This window comes from Littorina saxatilis, linkage group LG1, assembly GCF_037325665.1.
Source record: "Littorina saxatilis isolate snail1 linkage group LG1, US_GU_Lsax_2.0, whole genome shotgun sequence".
Taxonomy (NCBI): Eukaryota; Metazoa; Mollusca; class Gastropoda; order Littorinimorpha; family Littorinidae; genus Littorina; species Littorina saxatilis.
This window is the reverse complement of record NC_090245.1, coordinates 63,339,888-63,359,423: the sequence shown is the minus strand read 5'-3', so window position 1 is coordinate 63,359,423 and position 19,536 is coordinate 63,339,888. Positions and strand designations below refer to the sequence as shown.

General features: G+C 44.5%; 2 protein-coding genes across 3 annotated transcripts in view; one reads left to right on the top strand and one right to left on the bottom strand.

Annotated features, from left to right (window-relative positions):
• LOC138976013 (opioid-binding protein/cell adhesion molecule-like) overlaps window positions 1-19,536 on the bottom strand; it is a 217,196-nt gene that overhangs the window by 11,063 nt on the left and 186,597 nt on the right. Inside the window, exons 9-10 of one of the 2 annotated variants that reach the window (XM_070348806.1) lie at window positions 18,752-18,775; window positions 17,425-18,155 (exon numbers count right to left, since the gene is read on the bottom strand). The exons of the other annotated variant lie outside the window; for it this stretch is intronic. Coding sequence (XP_070204907.1) covers window positions 17,974-18,155; window positions 18,752-18,775 — 206 coding nt within the window. The 3' untranslated portion in view covers window positions 17,425-17,973. Of the gene's footprint in view, window positions 1-17,424; window positions 18,156-18,751; window positions 18,776-19,536 lie in introns of those variants that run through there. 2 annotated transcript variants of the gene reach the window in all.
• LOC138950681 (soluble scavenger receptor cysteine-rich domain-containing protein SSC5D-like) lies at window positions 5,907-7,386 on the top strand. The gene is made up of 2 exons (XM_070322394.1): window positions 5,907-6,363; window positions 6,404-7,386. Exons 1-2 carry the CDS (start codon window positions 5,907-5,909, stop codon window positions 7,384-7,386), a joined length of 1,440 nt encoding a protein of 479 aa, XP_070178495.1.

The following is a 19,536-nucleotide window of genomic DNA, read 5'->3' as shown; positions in this document are numbered from 1 at the left end:
TCACGTGATCATACAGGCACACGCATCTTATTAGTGCAATGCGCCAAACAACCCAAACAGCGCGCAACAATGTCATGGACAGTCATCGTCTCACACTTGTCTGGCTGTATGAGTGGCTGCTGTATGTATAGCAGTGTATGTCTACTTGTGTACACCACGCAGCGTGTCTACCTGTCTACATGAAGATGGTAGTGTGCAGTGCAGGCCAGGCTGCTGGGGAGAAGAGCAACAAACGGGAGTTTGTTCACCCGAGGAGATGATGTGATTGCCACTCTGCACCTCCCTCCACTACTACGACTAGGCTTAAGCTGTCGACTTGTAGGTGAAAATGTGGCGATTCCAGAAGTCGATTTTCTTTCCTTTTCTTATCATTATTTTATTTTTCGTTTCTTGTGTCTTTATTTCATGTTATATTATTGTATCTTTATTTTTGTTGTTGCGGCAGTAATACCCACAACGTCATTGAAAATGAGAACGTTATTATTGGGTCCACAAACCCCTCCATTGCCCGCCTGCTTTGTATGACACGTGACCACCTGTCTCAGATTTCAGCTGAGCATATTGTTGTGTCCCTGTTGGCACTGTGTCCCAAAAGCCCATTCTGTTAACACTGTGTCCCAAGCCCATTCTTTTGGCACTGTGTTCCAAGCCCATTCTGTTGTCCCTGTGTCCCAAGCCCATTGTGTTGACACTGTGTCCCAAGCCCATTCTGTTGGCCCTGTGTTCCAAGCCCATTCTGTTGGCCCTGTGTCCAAAGCCCATTCTGTTGGCCCTGTGTCCCAAGCCCATTGTGTTGACACTGTGTCCCAAGCCCATTCTGTTGGCTCTGTGTCCCAAGCTTGTTCTGTTGACACTGTGTCTTCAACCCATTCTGTTGGCACTGTGTCTCAGACCCATTGTGTTGACACTGTGTCCAAAGCCCGTTCTGTTGACACTGTGTCCCAAGCCCATTGTGGTGACACTGTTTCCCAAGCCCATTCTGTTGACACTGTGTTCCAAGCCCATTCTGTTGGCTCTGTGTCCCAAGCCTATTCTGTTGACACTGTGTCCCAATACCATTGTTGACACTGTGTCTCAGACCCATAGTGTTGACACTGTCCTGAGCCCATATGTTGACAATGTGTTCCAAGCCCATTCTGTTGGCACTAGCACTATGCCCCAAGCCCATTCTGTTTGCACTGTGTCCCAAGCCATTTATGTTGACACTGTGTCCCAAGCCCGTTCTGTTGCCACTATGTACCAAGCCCGTTCTGTTGCCACTGTGTCCCAAACCCATTCTGTTGACACTGTGACCCAAGCCCCTTCTGGTGACACTGTGTCCCAAGCCCATTCTGTTGACACTTTGTTTCAAGCCCGTTCTGTTGACACTGTGTCCTAAGCCATTTCTGTTGATACTTTGTCCCAACCCATTCTGTTGCCACTGTGTCCCAAGCCTATCTGTTGCCAGTGTGTCCCAAGCCCATTCTGTTGCCGTTGTGTCCCAAGCCTATCTGTTGCCACTGTGTCCCAAGCCCATTCTGATGACACTGTGTCCCAAGCCCATTCTGATGACACTGTGTCCCAAGCCCATTCTGTTGACACTGTCCCAAGCCCATTCTGTTGACACTGTGTCCCAAGCCCGTTGTGGGCTAGGTATTGTGCAGACAAGGCATGGTTGCTCAATAGCCTCTTGGTGTATGAACAAAACGTGTCTCTTATTGGCCAATGCTGCCAGGGAGGGATAAGTTATGATTTGATCATGGTTTACACAAGGGACAGGTCTGTGACATGACAACACTAGCATGGGCAAGGACCTGGCGCAGTGCACGGCTTTTTACTTGGTCGCTCAGCTTTTTAATTGTGCGGTGTGAACTATTATATTGTGAATTCCAATGAGAATGACAGTACCAAGTATAAATGCTACACTCACTTCACAGAATTGAGAAATATGTTGTTCGTACATTGTCAGGGAACATTTTATTTGATAACTCTCTTGGCTGCATTCAAATAATGTATGCATGTATAACACACAAACAGCACAATCACACATGAGCGTGATTTTTGTTTTAGAACAAACAAAATGCACACACACACACACACACGAATACACACACACACACACACAGACACAGGTACACATCACCATATTCAGGATTAGCACAGAACTCAAGATTTTACCGTCCTTCTGCCTTGTTAATTTTGTTCATTTTATCAAGCGTCTCTTGCACACATTTCCATATCTAATGCAAAAATGTTTCAAGCTGAACAACAGCAATTCCGGCGTTGAGTTCTTGAAATTTTTGCGTCCACTGAATCTATCGTCTGATCAGTAATAACAGGAGGAAAGAGGCATCCAGGGCTTTTTTCTTCTTCTTGTCTGCTCCCTTCCTCATTTCCTGCGTGTTTGAACCCCGACTGGCCCTGACAGAACGGACCTCTTGGGCAGTGAATGAAGCTTTGATTAACTACAATATTCGGCCAGGAAATTGCTCGTCTGTCATTCGATAAAAACTGACGAGGACATTGTAGATTTTGGAGTTAAATTTTTTGTTTGTGGAAGGTCTTATGCACAAAAAGGAGAGAGAGAGAGAGAGAGAGAGAGAGAGAGAGAGAGAGAGAGAGAGAGAGAGAGAGAGAGAGAGAGAGAGAGAGAGAGAGAGAGAGAGAGAGAGAGAGAGAGAGAGAGAGAGAGAGGGTATACATTAAATGGGAAGATAAAATAAAATAAAACTAAGTAAAGTTAGAGCGAGGGAGAGTGTGTGAGTTTGTGTCAATATTCCACATCATGGATCTTCACTTTTAAATGCATGCTGATCACTACCGGACAGAGAAAAGAAAAGACGACAAGACCACAACATATCCACAAGAAACATTTTTCAATATGCATGTGCCATGGACCGTCATTAAAATTTTATATCAGTTCTTCGTGTGTCTACTTGGCTACTCATTAACTGCATACAATGATATTCCGCGCGTGTGTGAGCCTCTCTCTGTCTCGACTGCTCCTTCCAACATGCATCACCTCCACCGTCCAACCTCAGCTGCTGACCCTCAGCTACGCAGACGCAAGCTGACTTTGATAAAAGTTTTGGCCTAAGGACAGGGGTCTATAGAAAGAGATCACGCAAGCAGAATCATGTACATACTATTGCGTATCTCACGCTTCACTAGTAAAGTGTTTTTGCTGAGATGATCTTCCAGAGCCTAGACAGAAGGCATTAGCTCTACGGAAAATCCTTGGGGCACACTTTGTTTTTTGTGTTTTGTTTCTTCGTCCTTTTTTATGTGCGTGAAAAGTGGATCGAGTTCTTCTGCGTGCTTTCTCCCATGGCCCCTCTTAGGCTCATATTGAAACCCTGTGGCGTCATCATAAAAATAATCGATCACTTTTGAACTTTCACAAAGTTTTGTATTCATATCATGCGCAAGCTCTCTTCGTGTCTGAGCGCCATTATAAGATGTTTGATGGGTTGTTGACAGACCAGCTTTTTACACCCCCGGTATAGGGGTGTGTATAGGTTTCACTGGATGTGTTTGTTTGTTTGTGTGTTTGTGTGTTTGTGTTCGCATATAGATCTCAAGAATGAACGGACCGATCGTCACCAAACTTGGTGAACAGGTTCTATACATTCCTGAGACGGTCCTTACAAAAATTGGGACCAGTCAAACACACGGTTAGGGAGTTATTGGTGGATTAAGATTAAGAGTGACATATTAATGGTCAAAGGGAAATAACCTTCTCAGTTGGTGGCAGTGAGAATGGTTATTTCCCTTTGACCAACGGGGGTGTTTTTCCTACCTCGACGTACCCTTTCGCAATGGACCCTGTGTTTACATTCTGACTTCTGACTTCTGACTTTTGACTTTTGACTTTTGACTTCTGACTTTCTCTCTTCTGACTTCTGACTTTCTCTCTTCTGACTTCTGACTTCTGACTTCTGGTAAGGACGGGGGTGTTTTTCCTACCTCGGAGGAATTTCTTGTTTGTCTTTTGTTTCATATTTATTGACCGCGGCCTTCGGCCTTGGTCAATAGATATGAAACAAAAGTCGATATGCCCCCCGAGGACTGACAAACCAGCTGGTCTGTCAACAAACCATCAAACATCGTTTTTGTCATCATTTTGGTAGTGAGAAAACAAGTGCACAATCAACCCAGGGAGCCATGCTTTGAAACACGGGTCCCGTGCTGATAACCACACGGGTCCCGGTTTGATAACCACTGGCAATCAAAGATGGCGTGTGAAAGCAACTTTCTGTGTTTTTGAGTTCATTAAATGAGTTGGGATGAATATGTCAGGTTTGAGGATGCACATTTCTGTAGGTTCATCTCGGTATTCCACCCCCTCGGCTTTCTGTTGTAAATATTAAGCTGAGCACGGTGATCGAATGTGGAAGCTACGTTTGGTCAAAGGTCACAGAAGATTTGCGTCGTGCAGCGAAGGAAAGAATCGCGATCTTGTTTCCGACTCGGTACCTCTTTGTTTTTCATTGGACCTGTCATTCTGCTTGCTCGGCTTTGTTAGATGTTTGCATATCGTGTTGCTATTTTCTTTGCTTTTATTATTGTTTCTTACTTGTGCTTCGTTTATCGATACAACGTCTTGTGCACGGGTCAAAATGTGTGTGTCAGGTGTCGTTTTACTTGAACTTGACGTTCGTGTTTCTCCGAACGTCTGTGTATCGAAACACAGATACACGCACTCCGTGACTTTGTAAGAAGACATAACATATCGGTAGGTTTCATTTGTTTGTGACGAATTTATTGAAGTAGTTTTGTTTTTTTGTTTACTTTTGCCAGTTTGCCAGTTGGTTTTTGGAACTTTGCAAAGCAGTGTCTTGTCGTCTGTTTAGGTCTGGGGAAACGCCAATGAAAAGAGCCGAAGAATCCTCGAGCGTTTCTATTGGGTTTGCTTTTGATTATCCATGTAATAGGGCTTCCTGCAACTATGGTAACCGGGGATTTATTCCCCGGGGAACATGAGATTTATTTCCCAGGTGCTTGTGAATGAAAACTCGTGAAAATGATGACAAACTTATATGTCCCTGTATTGGGAGCGCAGAAAGTTCGATAGCGCATTTTACCATATTAAATCCAATCACGTGGGCGCCTGGTTTGAAAGGGATATCAGTGCCCGCCCGAACGGAAGTCACTGTTTCCTCTGGCTAAAAACACTGGAACAATGTGGTGGAACTATGATAAATCAAATATTCGTGTAATATTGTTGGAAGTCTGTCTCGGGTTTTAGGCGTTTTTAATTCTTTGCCTGAAGTTATGTAGACGTGAAAAGGGCGAAGAAAAGACTGGCGCCTCACTGGACGGACATTAATTGTGAGCAGTTATTCCTCCAGTTTCAAACCACGTTTTCTCAAACTTAGTAACAATACTTCAAATGGAAGAAGTGCCGGATTTGACAGCACACCTGCCAGTATCCAAGGTTGAGCGAGTTGTTTTTGTTTGCCGTCGACGCTCAGCGAGCAGTGCCGTTGACATTGAAAATGAAAACTGGGCCAGGGTCGTACGCAAGCCCGTGACAACTTTCCTTGTTCATGTTGACACCCAATGCAGCATGTTTTGTCCGGTTCTACGATAACAATAATAAGAACTTTCTGCAGGTACAAATTAGCTTGACAACAACAATGACGACGTCAACATCAATAAGATTTGTTTCCATACGTACGTCTGACATTACGTCTCAGTACGTCTGACATTCAGTAAGTCAGAACAGTCGGGTAATCAGGAACGTGCACATGAAGAATGCAACAGTTAATAGGGCTGCCGGCAGTGCTGGGCGCAAAAGAAACGATAGCCAAAGAGTCTGTGGTTAAAGTCCTGGTGCCTTCTTTGCCATAACAATCACAGATTTGCTGGCCTTTCATTTCGGTGCCTCTTCCGTGACTCAGCCCCACTGAAGTTTCTACGTACTAATGACCGACTCACCACAACACTACCCTGCTCCACACCACACTACCCTGTTCCACACCACAATACCCTGCACTACACCACACTACCCTGCTCCACATCACACTACCCTGCTCCACACCACACTACCTTGCTCCACACCACATTACCTTGCTCCACACCACACTACCCTGCTCCACACCACACTACCTTGCTCCACACCACATTACCTTGCTCCACACCACACTACCTTGCTCCACACCACACTACCCTGCTCCACACCACACTACCTTGCTCCACACCACACTACCTTGCTCCACACCACATTACTTTGCTCCACACCACACTACCTTGCTCCACACTACACCACACTACCCTGTTCCACACCACAATACCCTGCTCCACACCACAATACCCTGCTCCACACTACACCACACTACCCTGCTCCACACCACAATACCCTGCTCCACACCACACTACCCTGCTCCACACCACACTACCCTGCTCCACACCACATTACCTTGCTCCACACCACACTACCTTGCTCCACACTACACCACACTACCCTGCTCCACACCACACTACCCTGCTCCACACCACACTACCCTGCTCCACACCACAATACCCTGCTCCACACCACACTACCCTGCTCCACATCACACTACCCTGCTCCACACCACACTACCCTGCTCCACACCACACTACCTTGCTCCACACTACACCACACTACCCTGCTCCACACCACACTACCCTGCTCCACACCACACTACCCTGCTCCACACCACAATACCCTGCTCCACACCACACTACCCTGCTCCACATCACACTACCCTGCTCCACACCACACTACCCTGCTCCACACCACACTACCTTGCTCCACACTACACCACACTACCCTGCTCCACACCACACTACCCTGCTCCACACCACACTACCCTGCTCCACACCACACTACCCTGCTCCACACCACACTACCCTGCTCCACATCACACTACCCTGCTCCACACTAAACTACCCTGCTCCACACCACACTACCCTGCTCCACACCACACTACCCTGCTCCACACTACACCACACTACCCTGCTCCACACCACACTACCCCGCTCCACACCACACTACCCTGCTCCACATCACACCACCCTGCTCCACACCACACTACCCTGCTCCACACCACACTACCCTGCTCCACACCACACTTGAATACTCTGCTCCACACCACAATACCCTGCACTACACTGACTGCTCCACACAACTGTACACTATACACTACACCACACCACACTGCTCTACACTTCACTGCTCCACACCATACTACACTACACTGCTCCATACTACACTGCTTCACACAACACAGTCACTACACTAATCCACACCACACTACCCTACAATACACTGCTCCGCATCGTACTACACTGCTCCGCATCGTACTACACTGCTCCACACCACACTACACTGCTTCCTACGACACTAATCCACACCACACTAACCACATCACACTGCACTAATCCACACCACACTACTCTGCTCCACACCATACACTAATCCACACCTCACTACACTAATCCACACCACACTACACTAATCCACACCACACTACCCTGTTCCACACCACAATACCCTGCTCCACATCACACTACCCTGCTCCACACCACACAACCCTGCTCCACACCACACTACCCTGATCCACACCACACTATACCCTGCACTACACCACACTACCCTGCTCCACACCACACTACCCTGCCCCACACGACACTATACCCTGCACTACACCACACTACCCTGCACTACACCACACTACCCTGCTCCACACCACAATACCCTGCTCCACACCACAATACCCTGCTCTACACCACACTACCCTGCTCCACACCACACTACCCTGCTCCACACCACAATACCCTGCTCCACACCACACTACCCTGCTCCACACCACAATACCCTGCTCCACACCACAATACCCTGCACTACACCACACTACCTTGCTCCACACCACACTTGAATACTCTGCTCCACACCACAATACCCTGCACTACACTGCTCCACACAACAGTACACTATACACTACACCACACCACACTGCTCTACACTTCACTGCTCCACACCATACTACCCTACACTACACTGCTCCATACTACACTGCTTCACACAACACAGTCACTACACTAATCCACACCACACTACCCTACAATACACTGCTCCGCATCGTACTACACTGCTCCACACCACACTACACTGCTTCCTACGACACTAATCCACACCACACTAACCACATCACACTGCACTAATCCACACCACACTACTCTGCTCCACACCATACACTAATCCACACCTCACTACACTAATCCACACCACACTACACTAATCCACACCACACTACACTAATCCACACCAAACCCCACTAATCCACACCATAGTACACCAATACACATTGCACTACACGAATCGATCCACACCACACTACCCTACAACACACTGCTCCATACCACATTGCTCCATTCCCCACTACATTGGTCCCCACCACACTACTCCATACTACCATTTATATACACTAAACTAAACTACACTATTAACATCAGTCGATCGTGTTTTCACAAAGTCCGTTTTCAAGTGAGATAAACATGCACGCCCGCGTCTCACAGACTTGGCAATGCGTTGACCTCCCTTGCGCTCGACACTTTTTTCAGTTCAGAGATTTTGCTGTGTTCAAGGGCATACATTGTATTACTATGTCATATTTCGTCTGACATATGCAAATTATATCATCTTTAGCGTTGGCAAGCATTGGTAAGAAGAATTGCATGTCTTCGTTCGGAATGATAGTAGTGGAAAGACCGTCTGATCGTCTTGAACCGAAACCACGTATAGCCTTAAGTTTGTTGTTGTAAATATAAAGGACTAGATGATTTATCCGCTTCGCCGGGTACCGGCTTCGCCGGGAAGAAGTAGAGCCGAATACCAGGCTGCGCCTGGGACTCGGCTTTGCCGGGTGTACGCCGGCTTTGCCGGCGCACGCAGGAAAGGAGATAAACGCGCAAAACACTGGAGACCTTCTAAAAATAGTAACGTGCAGTGACCTTCTAAAAATAGTAACGGGAATATGGATTGACGCCACACGGAGGAAGGGAGATAATCGCGGCTGAAAACACTGGAGAAGATAAGGAAGAGTTACTGGTAGTGGATCCCGACAACAACAAAAAAAACAACAACAAAAAATCGGTTCAGCGCGCACAGCGCTGCGCGCTGAGAGCACGTGTTGAAATATCTCATCGATGAGGTTGTGTCCGGGGTGTAGCTGAATACGGTGTCCAAATTTGAAAAAGATCCACCGAGAACTTTGGCCGTGCATCGCGAACAGACAGACAGACAGACAGACAGACAGACACTAGTCGTATATATATATAGATATTGAGAAACATTCATGGAAATATGGACCGATGATCGAAATAGGGCTGTGTGAGACTATCCAATCACAACCCCCGAATTCACCCACGTCAGTGTCTATCAGAATAGCAATAGACTTCCCTACAATACATGGCTACACTGCTTATACTACCCTGTAAATGATGTTATATTACATTTTTTCCCCAATGATTGTACAGCGCTTTGAGCAGGCCAGTTTAAACATTGGATACACGTGCTTTATAAATATTATGCCTTATTATTGTCATCATTATTATTATACCCTACAATGCTTCACATCACGTGACTACACTACTCCACACTGCTCCATACCACACTACACTGCTCCACACCACACTACACTACACACAGGCGGCGAATGATCAGCTCAGACAATCATCCCCTTTGACGTCCGTGTGCCCCGTGCTTCTTTCTCTTCCGTCCTCCTTACCCGAAGAGCTCGCGTGGTCTAGCTAATCAAATATGGAGAGAGAAGATAAATATACTTCCGGGAAACCAAGAGGAAATTGTACAACTAGACACCCCCGGAATTATGAGGCTGTCAGAAAGAGTGTCCGAAACCAAGGTGATCGTTACTGGAGCAGACCTGTGCCAGCGCTGTATAGCGCAGTCTGGTCTACCTCTCTCTGACAACTAATGAAGATCGGATTCTGGGCTGGGCAGGGCTGAGGGAAAGATGATAGTGGGTGGTAAGTATTCTATGAGAGTAAGTGGCAGGAACCATCTGTAACCGCACAGAAAGAAGCAGCGAGAGGGGGAAAACCGCCCTGACAAATTGCACAGATGTTATATTGGGACTGGCTGACCAGCTTGTTACGGGGTCTTGAAGCACGGCATGAGAATAGAACAAGAACAAGGAGGAGGAGTAGAAGTGGAAGGGAAAAAAGCACAAAGAAAAACGGAATCTGAAGACCCAGAAAGTTTGTTTAGAAGAAAAAAACATACAGAGAAGATTTGAAAGTTTGTCAAAACAAAACAAAAGATTACATTTATTAAAATCACTTTCAGGCACAAGCAGATCAGTGTCTTGCTCCGAAGCGAAAATAACTTGACAAACTTGCAACCAAATACAGTATAAGTACCACACCACTGGTTTCAAAGACAAATCATATTCGTCTCATGCTTGATGAAACACTAGTTCACACACTGCCGCCTTTCAACACGCGGCTGCCTGCATAACAGAAAACGATGACGCTGGGTTGGGAAAGACTCGTTTCACCTTCGTCTCGCTTCTGTCCTCCGAGCCATGCTCTGTCAAGTTGGACAGCATCTCAGGAAATCGGGTTTAAATGTGATTGTTACCTAGACCTGTGTACACTGGTAGCGCTTCTAATGTCAATGTCGGTCTGCCCAGGTTGAGAGTGTGCATTGAAAGCCTGCGCTTCCGTCTGTAGCATGCCGTCTTCTCCTTGCGGTCTGCCCCGCTTGTGCCGGTTGTCTCAGTCTATAATTTCAATAAGGTACGTTGAAAAACGTACCACATATTAGTATTAGTTCACGCTGATCAGTTCTAAGCACAATAGCCGGATCGGTTGAAAGTAATTACTTGAAACGAAGAGAAGTTGCTACAGCTGACTGTTTCTTGATTCCGCTTGAACCTGTTGTTTGTAGGCGTGGAAAACAACATTGGCGTCTGGGTGGCTGCTATAACTGTACATGGATCTGACAGTTAGTCGTTATTATCTTCCCACATCGCGTTTGTCAAGTTTGTTTACCATCAGAGAAGAAAAGGCCACAGCCGATCGATTTCAAGAAACATGTTTACGGAATCATCCTTAATGCGCCAGGAATTTGTCAAGCTACCATCGGGAAACGTCTCCGCTCCCAGTGATGAATGGAAGTGCCGAGTTCAGAGGGAGAGCAGAGGTGAATAAAAAATACGCTGGGGCTCTGACACAAGATGCAAATAAATGGATAATGCTGTTTGTATTGATCAAATGTTGTTTTCTTCGCAGGAATGGGGGTGGGAGAAGAACTGGAAGAATGGGAGAGGACGGGGGAGCCCTGTTTTTTTTAAAATTATTTTTTTGGGGGGGAATCAGCTTTTTTTCAATGAGATAATTATTAGGGCTTACAAACGGAGATGCTTTATTTTACGATCTTAAAATATCAGTAACAGCTCATTATATATTATATTAAGTAAACATTATATATCTATGTTATACAAATCCGCCTGGCGTCTGGCATTATGGGGTTAGTGCTAGGACTGGTTGGTCCGGTGTCAGAATAATGTGACTGGGTGAGACATGAAGCCTGTGCTGCGACTTCTGTCTTGTGTGTGGCGCACGTTATATGTCAAAGCAGCACCGCCCTGATATGGCCCTTCGTGGTCGGCTGGGCGTTAAGCAAACAAACAAACAAATGTTATACAAAATATAAAACAGTCAATCAGTTTATTAGCCCTCGTTGAACAACAGTTTATGCAAGTTGATGGCGGCTGGCCTGCTTGGAAAGTCAACACAAAACTAACAAAATACAGACAGACGGTTACACACACACACACACACACACACACACACACACACACACACACACACACACTCTCACTCTCACACAGATCGATCTATTCCGCAACACTCGCGCTTTGACAAGACGCTTCTCTTATAAAAAAGTTTATTCATAAATGACACTATGTAGGAGTTCAATACATGAGGTTCGCAGGAACGTAACCATACAATGTGTCTGCACATTTCTACACCATCTTATAGTTATAAATGGCGATAATGATATCTATTTCAAAGCAACAGTCCTTTAAATACTGACAGATAACCAGTGTGCGCGAGCCTGTTGGTAGGCCTACGGTTGTCGTACTTTGAGGTAGGATTGCACGTGCGCAGTCTTTCTCTGTCTGCGTCTTCAGGTTAATATGGTAAGAGACCTACTTCATGTTAATAAATAAGTTCTTGTATACTTGAACGTTATAAATGCTGTTATTTGCTCGATGACTTTTGCAGCCTGGTTCTGATGCCGCAGACGCAAAGCGGTTTACTTTCTAGAAATCCTGTGTCTAAGATCCTCAACATATTATCTTGGTCCTTTTCGGGGCGTTTTGACTACTCATAAATAACCCAACTTCATATTTTTCAAACAGTATTGGCTGTAGCAGCGCTGCAAGTGTGCAGTAAGGTCTGAGAGTCACTGTGTTACCACCCCCCCTCCCCACACACACACCCCACACCCCGACTTAACATATTTAATACCTATGCGCCTTTTCTGGCAATTCCCTGAAAATGTAAAACTGTATGCGGCTTACAGCGACACGTTTTACATTTGAAAGGTGCGAGTCACTGAAGATGAAATATGTTCATACACCTGCACGATGAGTTTTCATAACAGATTTAACACCGATCGCGCAACAAATGAGTTATTTTACCAATGAGCTTTTCCTGCTATTGTTTTTGCTTCTGCCAGTTCACTGTTTTATCGTAATCAAATAAAAGAGATTGAAACGCCAGAACAACAAGGTTAAATACACTGTCTCGGTGACATACCACGTATTGCAAAACAGAATGACATAAACAAAATCATACCTCCTCTCACAGCCACTTTCTTACGACACAGTCATGGTAGATTGAATACGTGGATACACGACACAAGCCTCATCTTCGACAAGCAAGACACGTAACACATCCGACAAGGGGACAACTGCGCTAAGATTGTACAGACACAAACAAAACAAGTCGCGTGAAGCGATATCAAAACATTTAGTCAATCTGTCGGCCTAAAACTAAAACAAAAATGAAATCCTGTCATCACCGAGACTACATGTAGTAAGGCTTGGCTAGGCCAAACCCAATGACCGAAACGGTTTGCGCACGTCTCTACGGAGGATGTAGTGCCTATAATATGTGAAACCGTCAAGGCCGGCAGACAACTCTGCAGAGCTGTTTTGATGGGAGACTACTGCGTCACCATGTCACACCTGCACATCGATTTGTTTTAATTCTGAGCACATTTTCTCAGTAAACATGACATCCATGTATATTTTGATTCAGAAAAAGATAAGGAATACGATACGATTAAAAAAAAATAAAATAAAAAAGTCTTGGTGAAAATTCAATTTTAATGAGCAAACTACGTTTTAAGCTTCCAAGCTGAAATGCAATCCCATAGTCCGAACGGAGTAAGTACATTTTAAGGGGCTTATTGTCCGTCAGGTCTTAATTGCCTATATTGGACATGAATTGGTTTATACGATTCGAGTTTTTACGCCCTCACGGCTTTTGATGTATGCGTGTTTAGGTGGTATCAGCCATCTGCACTTATTCTATTTTTTTTTTTTATTCTCTTTATTTATATAGCGCCTTATCCGAAGTTCAAAGCGCTTTATGCCGTGTGAGATGGAATTTTTTACACAATATATCACGCATTCACATCGACCAGCAAACCTCAAGCCTGTTAGGCGAATGTTCACCTTTCGCGGCCTTTATTCCAAGTCACACGGGTATTTGATGGACATTTTTATCTATGCCTATACAATTTTGCCAGGAAAGACCCTTTTGTCAATCGTGGGATCTTTAACGTGCACACCCCAATATAGTGTACACGAAGGGACCTCGGTTTTTCGTCTCATCCGAAAGACTAGCACTTGAACCCACCATCTAGGTTAGGAAAGGGGGGAGAAAATAGCGGCCCGACCCAGGGTCGAACACGCAACCTCTCGATTCCGAGCGCAAGTGCGTTACCACTCGGCCACCCAGACCACTTATGGTAGAATGACCAAGATCTTTAACGTGCCATTGTGGTGACACGGGGGTGGGAGATGGATACCGTCTCTGGGTCGGCACATAAAGTTGACCCGTGTCCGTCCCGGCCCGGATTCGAACCAGCGACCTTTCGATCACAAGTCCAGTGCTCTACCACCTGAGCTACCCGGGCCCCCGTCCGAACGGAGTCAAAGATTGCTTGAGCTAAATTACAATCCATTTAATTGAAAAATGAGGGTGTCACAGATCCGCCACACTTTTACCAAAAGTCGGATATGACGTCATCAAAGACATTTATAAAAATAAAAAAACCCACCTAAATTTCTGGGGGTACGCTCTGGAAAAATGTGTATGTAAAGTTTCATGAAGATCGGTCCAGTAGTTTTCTAGAAATCGCTTTACACACACACACACACACACACACACACACACACACACACACACACACACACACACACACACACACACACACACATATAATATCTGCGCACTTTATAAATATGCTAAAACTGGAGATAAAAGAGATGATGGTGCAACTCGTAGATCCGGAAATCATAGCAAAATCTCATGTTCTTGACAACACGACAACAGGAGTTCCAGTTTGAAGCCAATCCACGGGTTCGGCTCGCCAACACAGCAAGCCAGTTTGTTTGAAAACGTCGTATAGCAGTTGCTATGAAGATCTGTGGAGTGTTGTGACACATACAAGCAGTTCCTGGAGTCAGATATTTATTTCCCTGGAATCAGACATTTCCCTGGAGACCGATACTGATGAACTTTACGTTTACAGAATGTACAAGTCCCTCTCAGCGAAGAGTTAAACACTCCTGTTCTGTATAGCATTACATTTAGATTAAATCAGTGAATCAAAGAAGAAGACAACAAATCGTGGTATAATGACATGGTGGCTGGTACGTCCTAGAGCAGTTAATTGCATTACGAGGGGTGTGGTGTGAGGGATGTAGACGAATAATCTTCTATCGAACCTTGAATGAAAACTGTGTTCCTGTAATGAGATTTTGAAAATGATAGAATGGGCTTCTGTGCTGGGGTTTTCTCGGTCCAAGGGTGGTTTACACTGTGATCACTTCCAACTATCGTGTCGTATTTGAGGTTGCAAGTGAGTGCGAAATTTGTCCATAACAAGTAAGCTTATAGCCTATGTTTCTTACTGGTTTCGTGTCCATTTTTTGACACTGATCAATCATGACTGGCAGAACAAGTTGTGTACAATCAGCCACAAAAACTATCAACACACAACGCTCCTGTCGTTTAAAGTATAATTAGCGAAACGTGAGCAACGGTGTTCACAATGATAAGCTTACAAAAAGATACCACGACATTAATTCTCATCTTTGACGCGACGAGCATGGTAAGGAGACATTCTGTCTCGCTCTCAACCCCAACTCTCTCATTAGATGATCAACCGACCGACCTAGGCAAAAGAAATGAGGAAGCGAAGGAGTTTGTGTGCACATAGGCTTACATTCACAATATTTGGAAGGTAGTGAAAATAACAACTGACATTTTGGTGTCATTAGAGTATAACAATATTCCTCGACTCTGATCCGCCACAAGCATGACACAAGCTGGAGATGTGAACAGAACAACATAATTATGCACGAACAAATATAGTTACGTACGTGCAAACACACACACACACACACACACACACACACACACACACACACACACACACACACACACACACACACACATAGTACGCTCTGGGAGATGTGGGCAGAACAACATGTGTACACAATAATTTTCTCTCTCAGTCTCTATCTCAAACACACACACACACACACACACACACACACACACACACACACACACACACACACACACTTTGAAGATTACATGCTAAAACATGTCACCCGTACTTTGTGTTGCACATACAAATAAAAATAAATAAAAAACCACGATTTTGTACACGCTCAAAAGAAATCACCCAATATTCACCGAACGTAACAGTTGATTTGATGCAAACCAAGAAGAGACATTTTCCTGACATTGTTCATTCAACTGTCATCTAACTCGCTTTATTTTATAAGAAGAAGAATGTTTGCAGTACGGAGCATCGTTTCCCTGGACCAGGAGCGTTGTGTGGTGCTGTAAGTTGAGCAGCAAGGCTAGTTGCTGGTAACATGGCACGCCCGTCTGTCATTGCCATTATTGTCCACAAGAAAAACGAGAATACGCACAATTAAAATGAAGTCACTTTATGCTGTTCCTCGTACGCACAACATGGAAGACACTAGTCAAGTCCCCGCCTATGTCTGAGGCCCGTTGCAAAAGCTGCATCCTGCTAACCGTCAAGGGGCCACAATGGGACATACTGGCTGCTACTTAGTCCAATGCGTACATATCATTCATCAGTTTACCTGTACTAATACAACGGGTCACTTTCACTTTCTTCACTTCCGCTCCAAAGAATCTGCTTCAAAGTTAGTTTACTTCTCTTTTTGGTATCCCGTATCAGTTCTTTATAGGTGTCGTGTTCAAGGTCAAGACACACAACACAGGTTCCACACCGTAACACTGTGTGTTGCCTGCCCAGATTCCGAGTGTTGTTACAATGGGCTGAGGTTCCTGATCACCAGTGTCAGCTTCCAGTGGCTGACCCTCTGTCGTCAGGAGGAAGCAGTATCACGTAGACATCATGCGGTAACAAGACTGGCTGTCAAAAGGTATCTCACCGTACATACAGCTACAACGTCAGCTTCGTACTTAAAGTAAGAGTTACACTGTTGCAAAAACAAAACCCACAAGAAAACAAACAAACAAACAAACAAAGAAAACCACAAACAAGAAGTTTAAATCTTAATTTCTACAGGGAGTGTATTCATGGCGGACTTTTCTAGCAGGACCAGAATGACTGTCCATCATGAAAAAGTCATCTGTGTAGCTTACTGTGCGTAAGTACGTTAAAAAACAAAAAAGGTTCAGTATGATGGTTTTCATAGACGACAGTGTAGAAAACGCACAGGTTTGCTACAAATATATCACTGCTTGAAAAAAAAGGAACGAATAACGACACGATCTTTAAAGGCATATTAACTCGATGAATATACACGCTAATTGCTTTACCAACAGCTGGAGACATGCTAAATTAAGTTCCCTGCAAAATATTGTGGTCTAGGACCCCTTCAATGTTGAGATAATGTTAATTTTCATTTTGATCTGGATCGTCCTATTTATAGATTTGCCAACAGAGGTAGCGTTGACGCAAGGGAAATAACTCCGCGTCTTTGTTGACATCCTCACTTTTTCAGAGGCTAGAACAAGCTGTAATGCATGTATATGGTCCGCGCATTGCGACATATCCTCATTATATGGCCTTATGGTGCATTTGACATCGATTATGGGCAAACTACACTTTGTAAACACGGGAGCGCGTTCATATGCCTTTAAGCTCAAGGCTGTCTCCATGTTGATACGTACCCACTGCGTTAGTGGAACACAGAAGTCCACCATCTCTCTGACACAAAACTGAAAGTTAAACGCTTCCAGGATATTGTCTTTTGTTAACAAGTAAAGGTAATCCACAGTGAACAGATAATGTGTATGGCTGGACGAATACACCTTTGTATACAAGGTTGCAGCTGTAGCAATAACTACACAGTGGTTATTTCGCGCCGGAAAGTTTGCGCCAAAGTCACCTCACGTATGATATCCATTGAAATCAACACAGTCAGAATGCCAAGACACTCCTATGGCCACGAGAACACCTCTGGTCCGCTCATGTCCAAGACAAATTGTTTCAATTACGCATTAGTGTTTTAAATACGAAAACCCCAAATAAAATAACACTGCATACTTTTCAGGGGCTGGCAATGTGCTAACACAAATAGAATGCTTTGGTCTTCGGAGAGATGAACTCTTAGTTCAAATGTTGACTGGTAACAATGCAGTCTCTTTGTCCAATACACACACACACACACATACAACTGTCTTCATGGTTCAAGTGACGGGCCAGCACTGTCTCCACACGGTCCCACAGCCAACACATCCGGGAAACGTTGTTAAGACAAGACACCAGAGAGAGAGAAGAAGCGAGGCGTGTGCTGACAGTGTGCACGAGCCGCTGCCTAGCAGAGTGCCTCCGTGTGTGGCCGGGGTCCTGGGAGCGTACGTGGGACCATCTGAAGCACAAGTTGCTGTGTCAGTTGCATCAAAAAAACAACAGGGTAGACCAACGTCTTTGTGTACCTTTCTTTTCACTTAAAAAACCCCAAACAGACAGAGAGAGAGAGAGAGAGAGAGAGAGAGAGAGAGAGAGAGAGAGAGAGAGAGAGAGAGAGAGAGAGAGAGAGAGAGAGAGAGAGAGAGAGAGAGAGAGTTTCATGCGTAAAATTTTAGATATAGACTCCACAACACATCCTTATCAGATCTAGGACATATACACGCTGATAGAAAACGGCATAGGACTGGACACTGAAGACAAATTACAAATAAAAAAGACAGAAAATGGACAACACAGACTGAGAGTTTCATCTCGTAAGTGCACTGTACGGCATTATAAATCATACATCAGACAAAGCAATGGGAAAGTAGAGTTTCTGATCAAAGCTATGGACCGAAATTAATAAATGACTTTCTAGCTATGTTGACTCTCGTGAATCGTGAAGTTGATAGTGACAGTTCTGAATCTGAGAAGTATGCTTATTTGATAGGATATCCTTCTTCTTGTTGGTAACTTTCAGCTATGCGCCCATAACAATAAATATATTGCACTCACCCCTCTTCACGTTATTCGTATCAGCTGGAAAAGAAAAACAGAGGAAAATGGAAATCCAAAGTGCACACATAATTATGTTTGTCTATTTGTCTCATTGTCCGTCTGTCTGACACACACACACACACACACACACACACACACACACACACACACACACACACACACACACACACACTAATTCCATTTTAGTCTCGTCTGTTTCACCTTTTTCATACATCTAAACACCATATAAATTACGATAATAGCCAGCTTAAGTACAATAATGAAAATTGCACAACAGTTAAGCTAATTCTACTGAATTTCTACAATACTACCGTAAACTTTCAAAACACGTAAGACAGACTGTATGTATGTATGGGGCGATTTATATAGCGCTTGACGTTCTCTAAGCGCTTTACATATTAATTTCTGCCGTCTGAGATGGAATTTTTTACTCAATATATCACGCATTCACATCGGCCAGTAAATCTCAAGCCAATTAAGGCGAATATTTACTTTTCACGGCCTATTATTCCAAGTCACACGGGTATTTGGTGGACATTTGTATCTATGCGTATACAATTTTGCCAGGAAAGACCCTTTTGTCAATCGTGGGATCTTTAACGTGCACACCCCAGTATGTATAAGACTGCTGAAACTATGTGTGATGAGAAATGGCACAGACAAAAAGAACAAAATATAATAAAGGGCATGAACTATAGATACAGAAAAGAAGATGAAACAAAGAAAAGGAGAAGCACAGACACTTTAAAACAATATACAGGTATTCAAAATGAACTAAAAAC

Bases quoted from the DNA above. Each gene is read 5' to 3' on its own strand.
- LOC138950681 (XM_070322394.1), top strand. From the start codon at position 5,907: ATGACCGACTCACCACAACACTACCCTGCTCCACACCACACTACCCTG. The intron at 6,364-6,403 runs GCTCCACACCAC...CCACATTACCTT, and splicing joins GCTCCACACCACACTACCCT to GCTCCACACCACACTACCTT.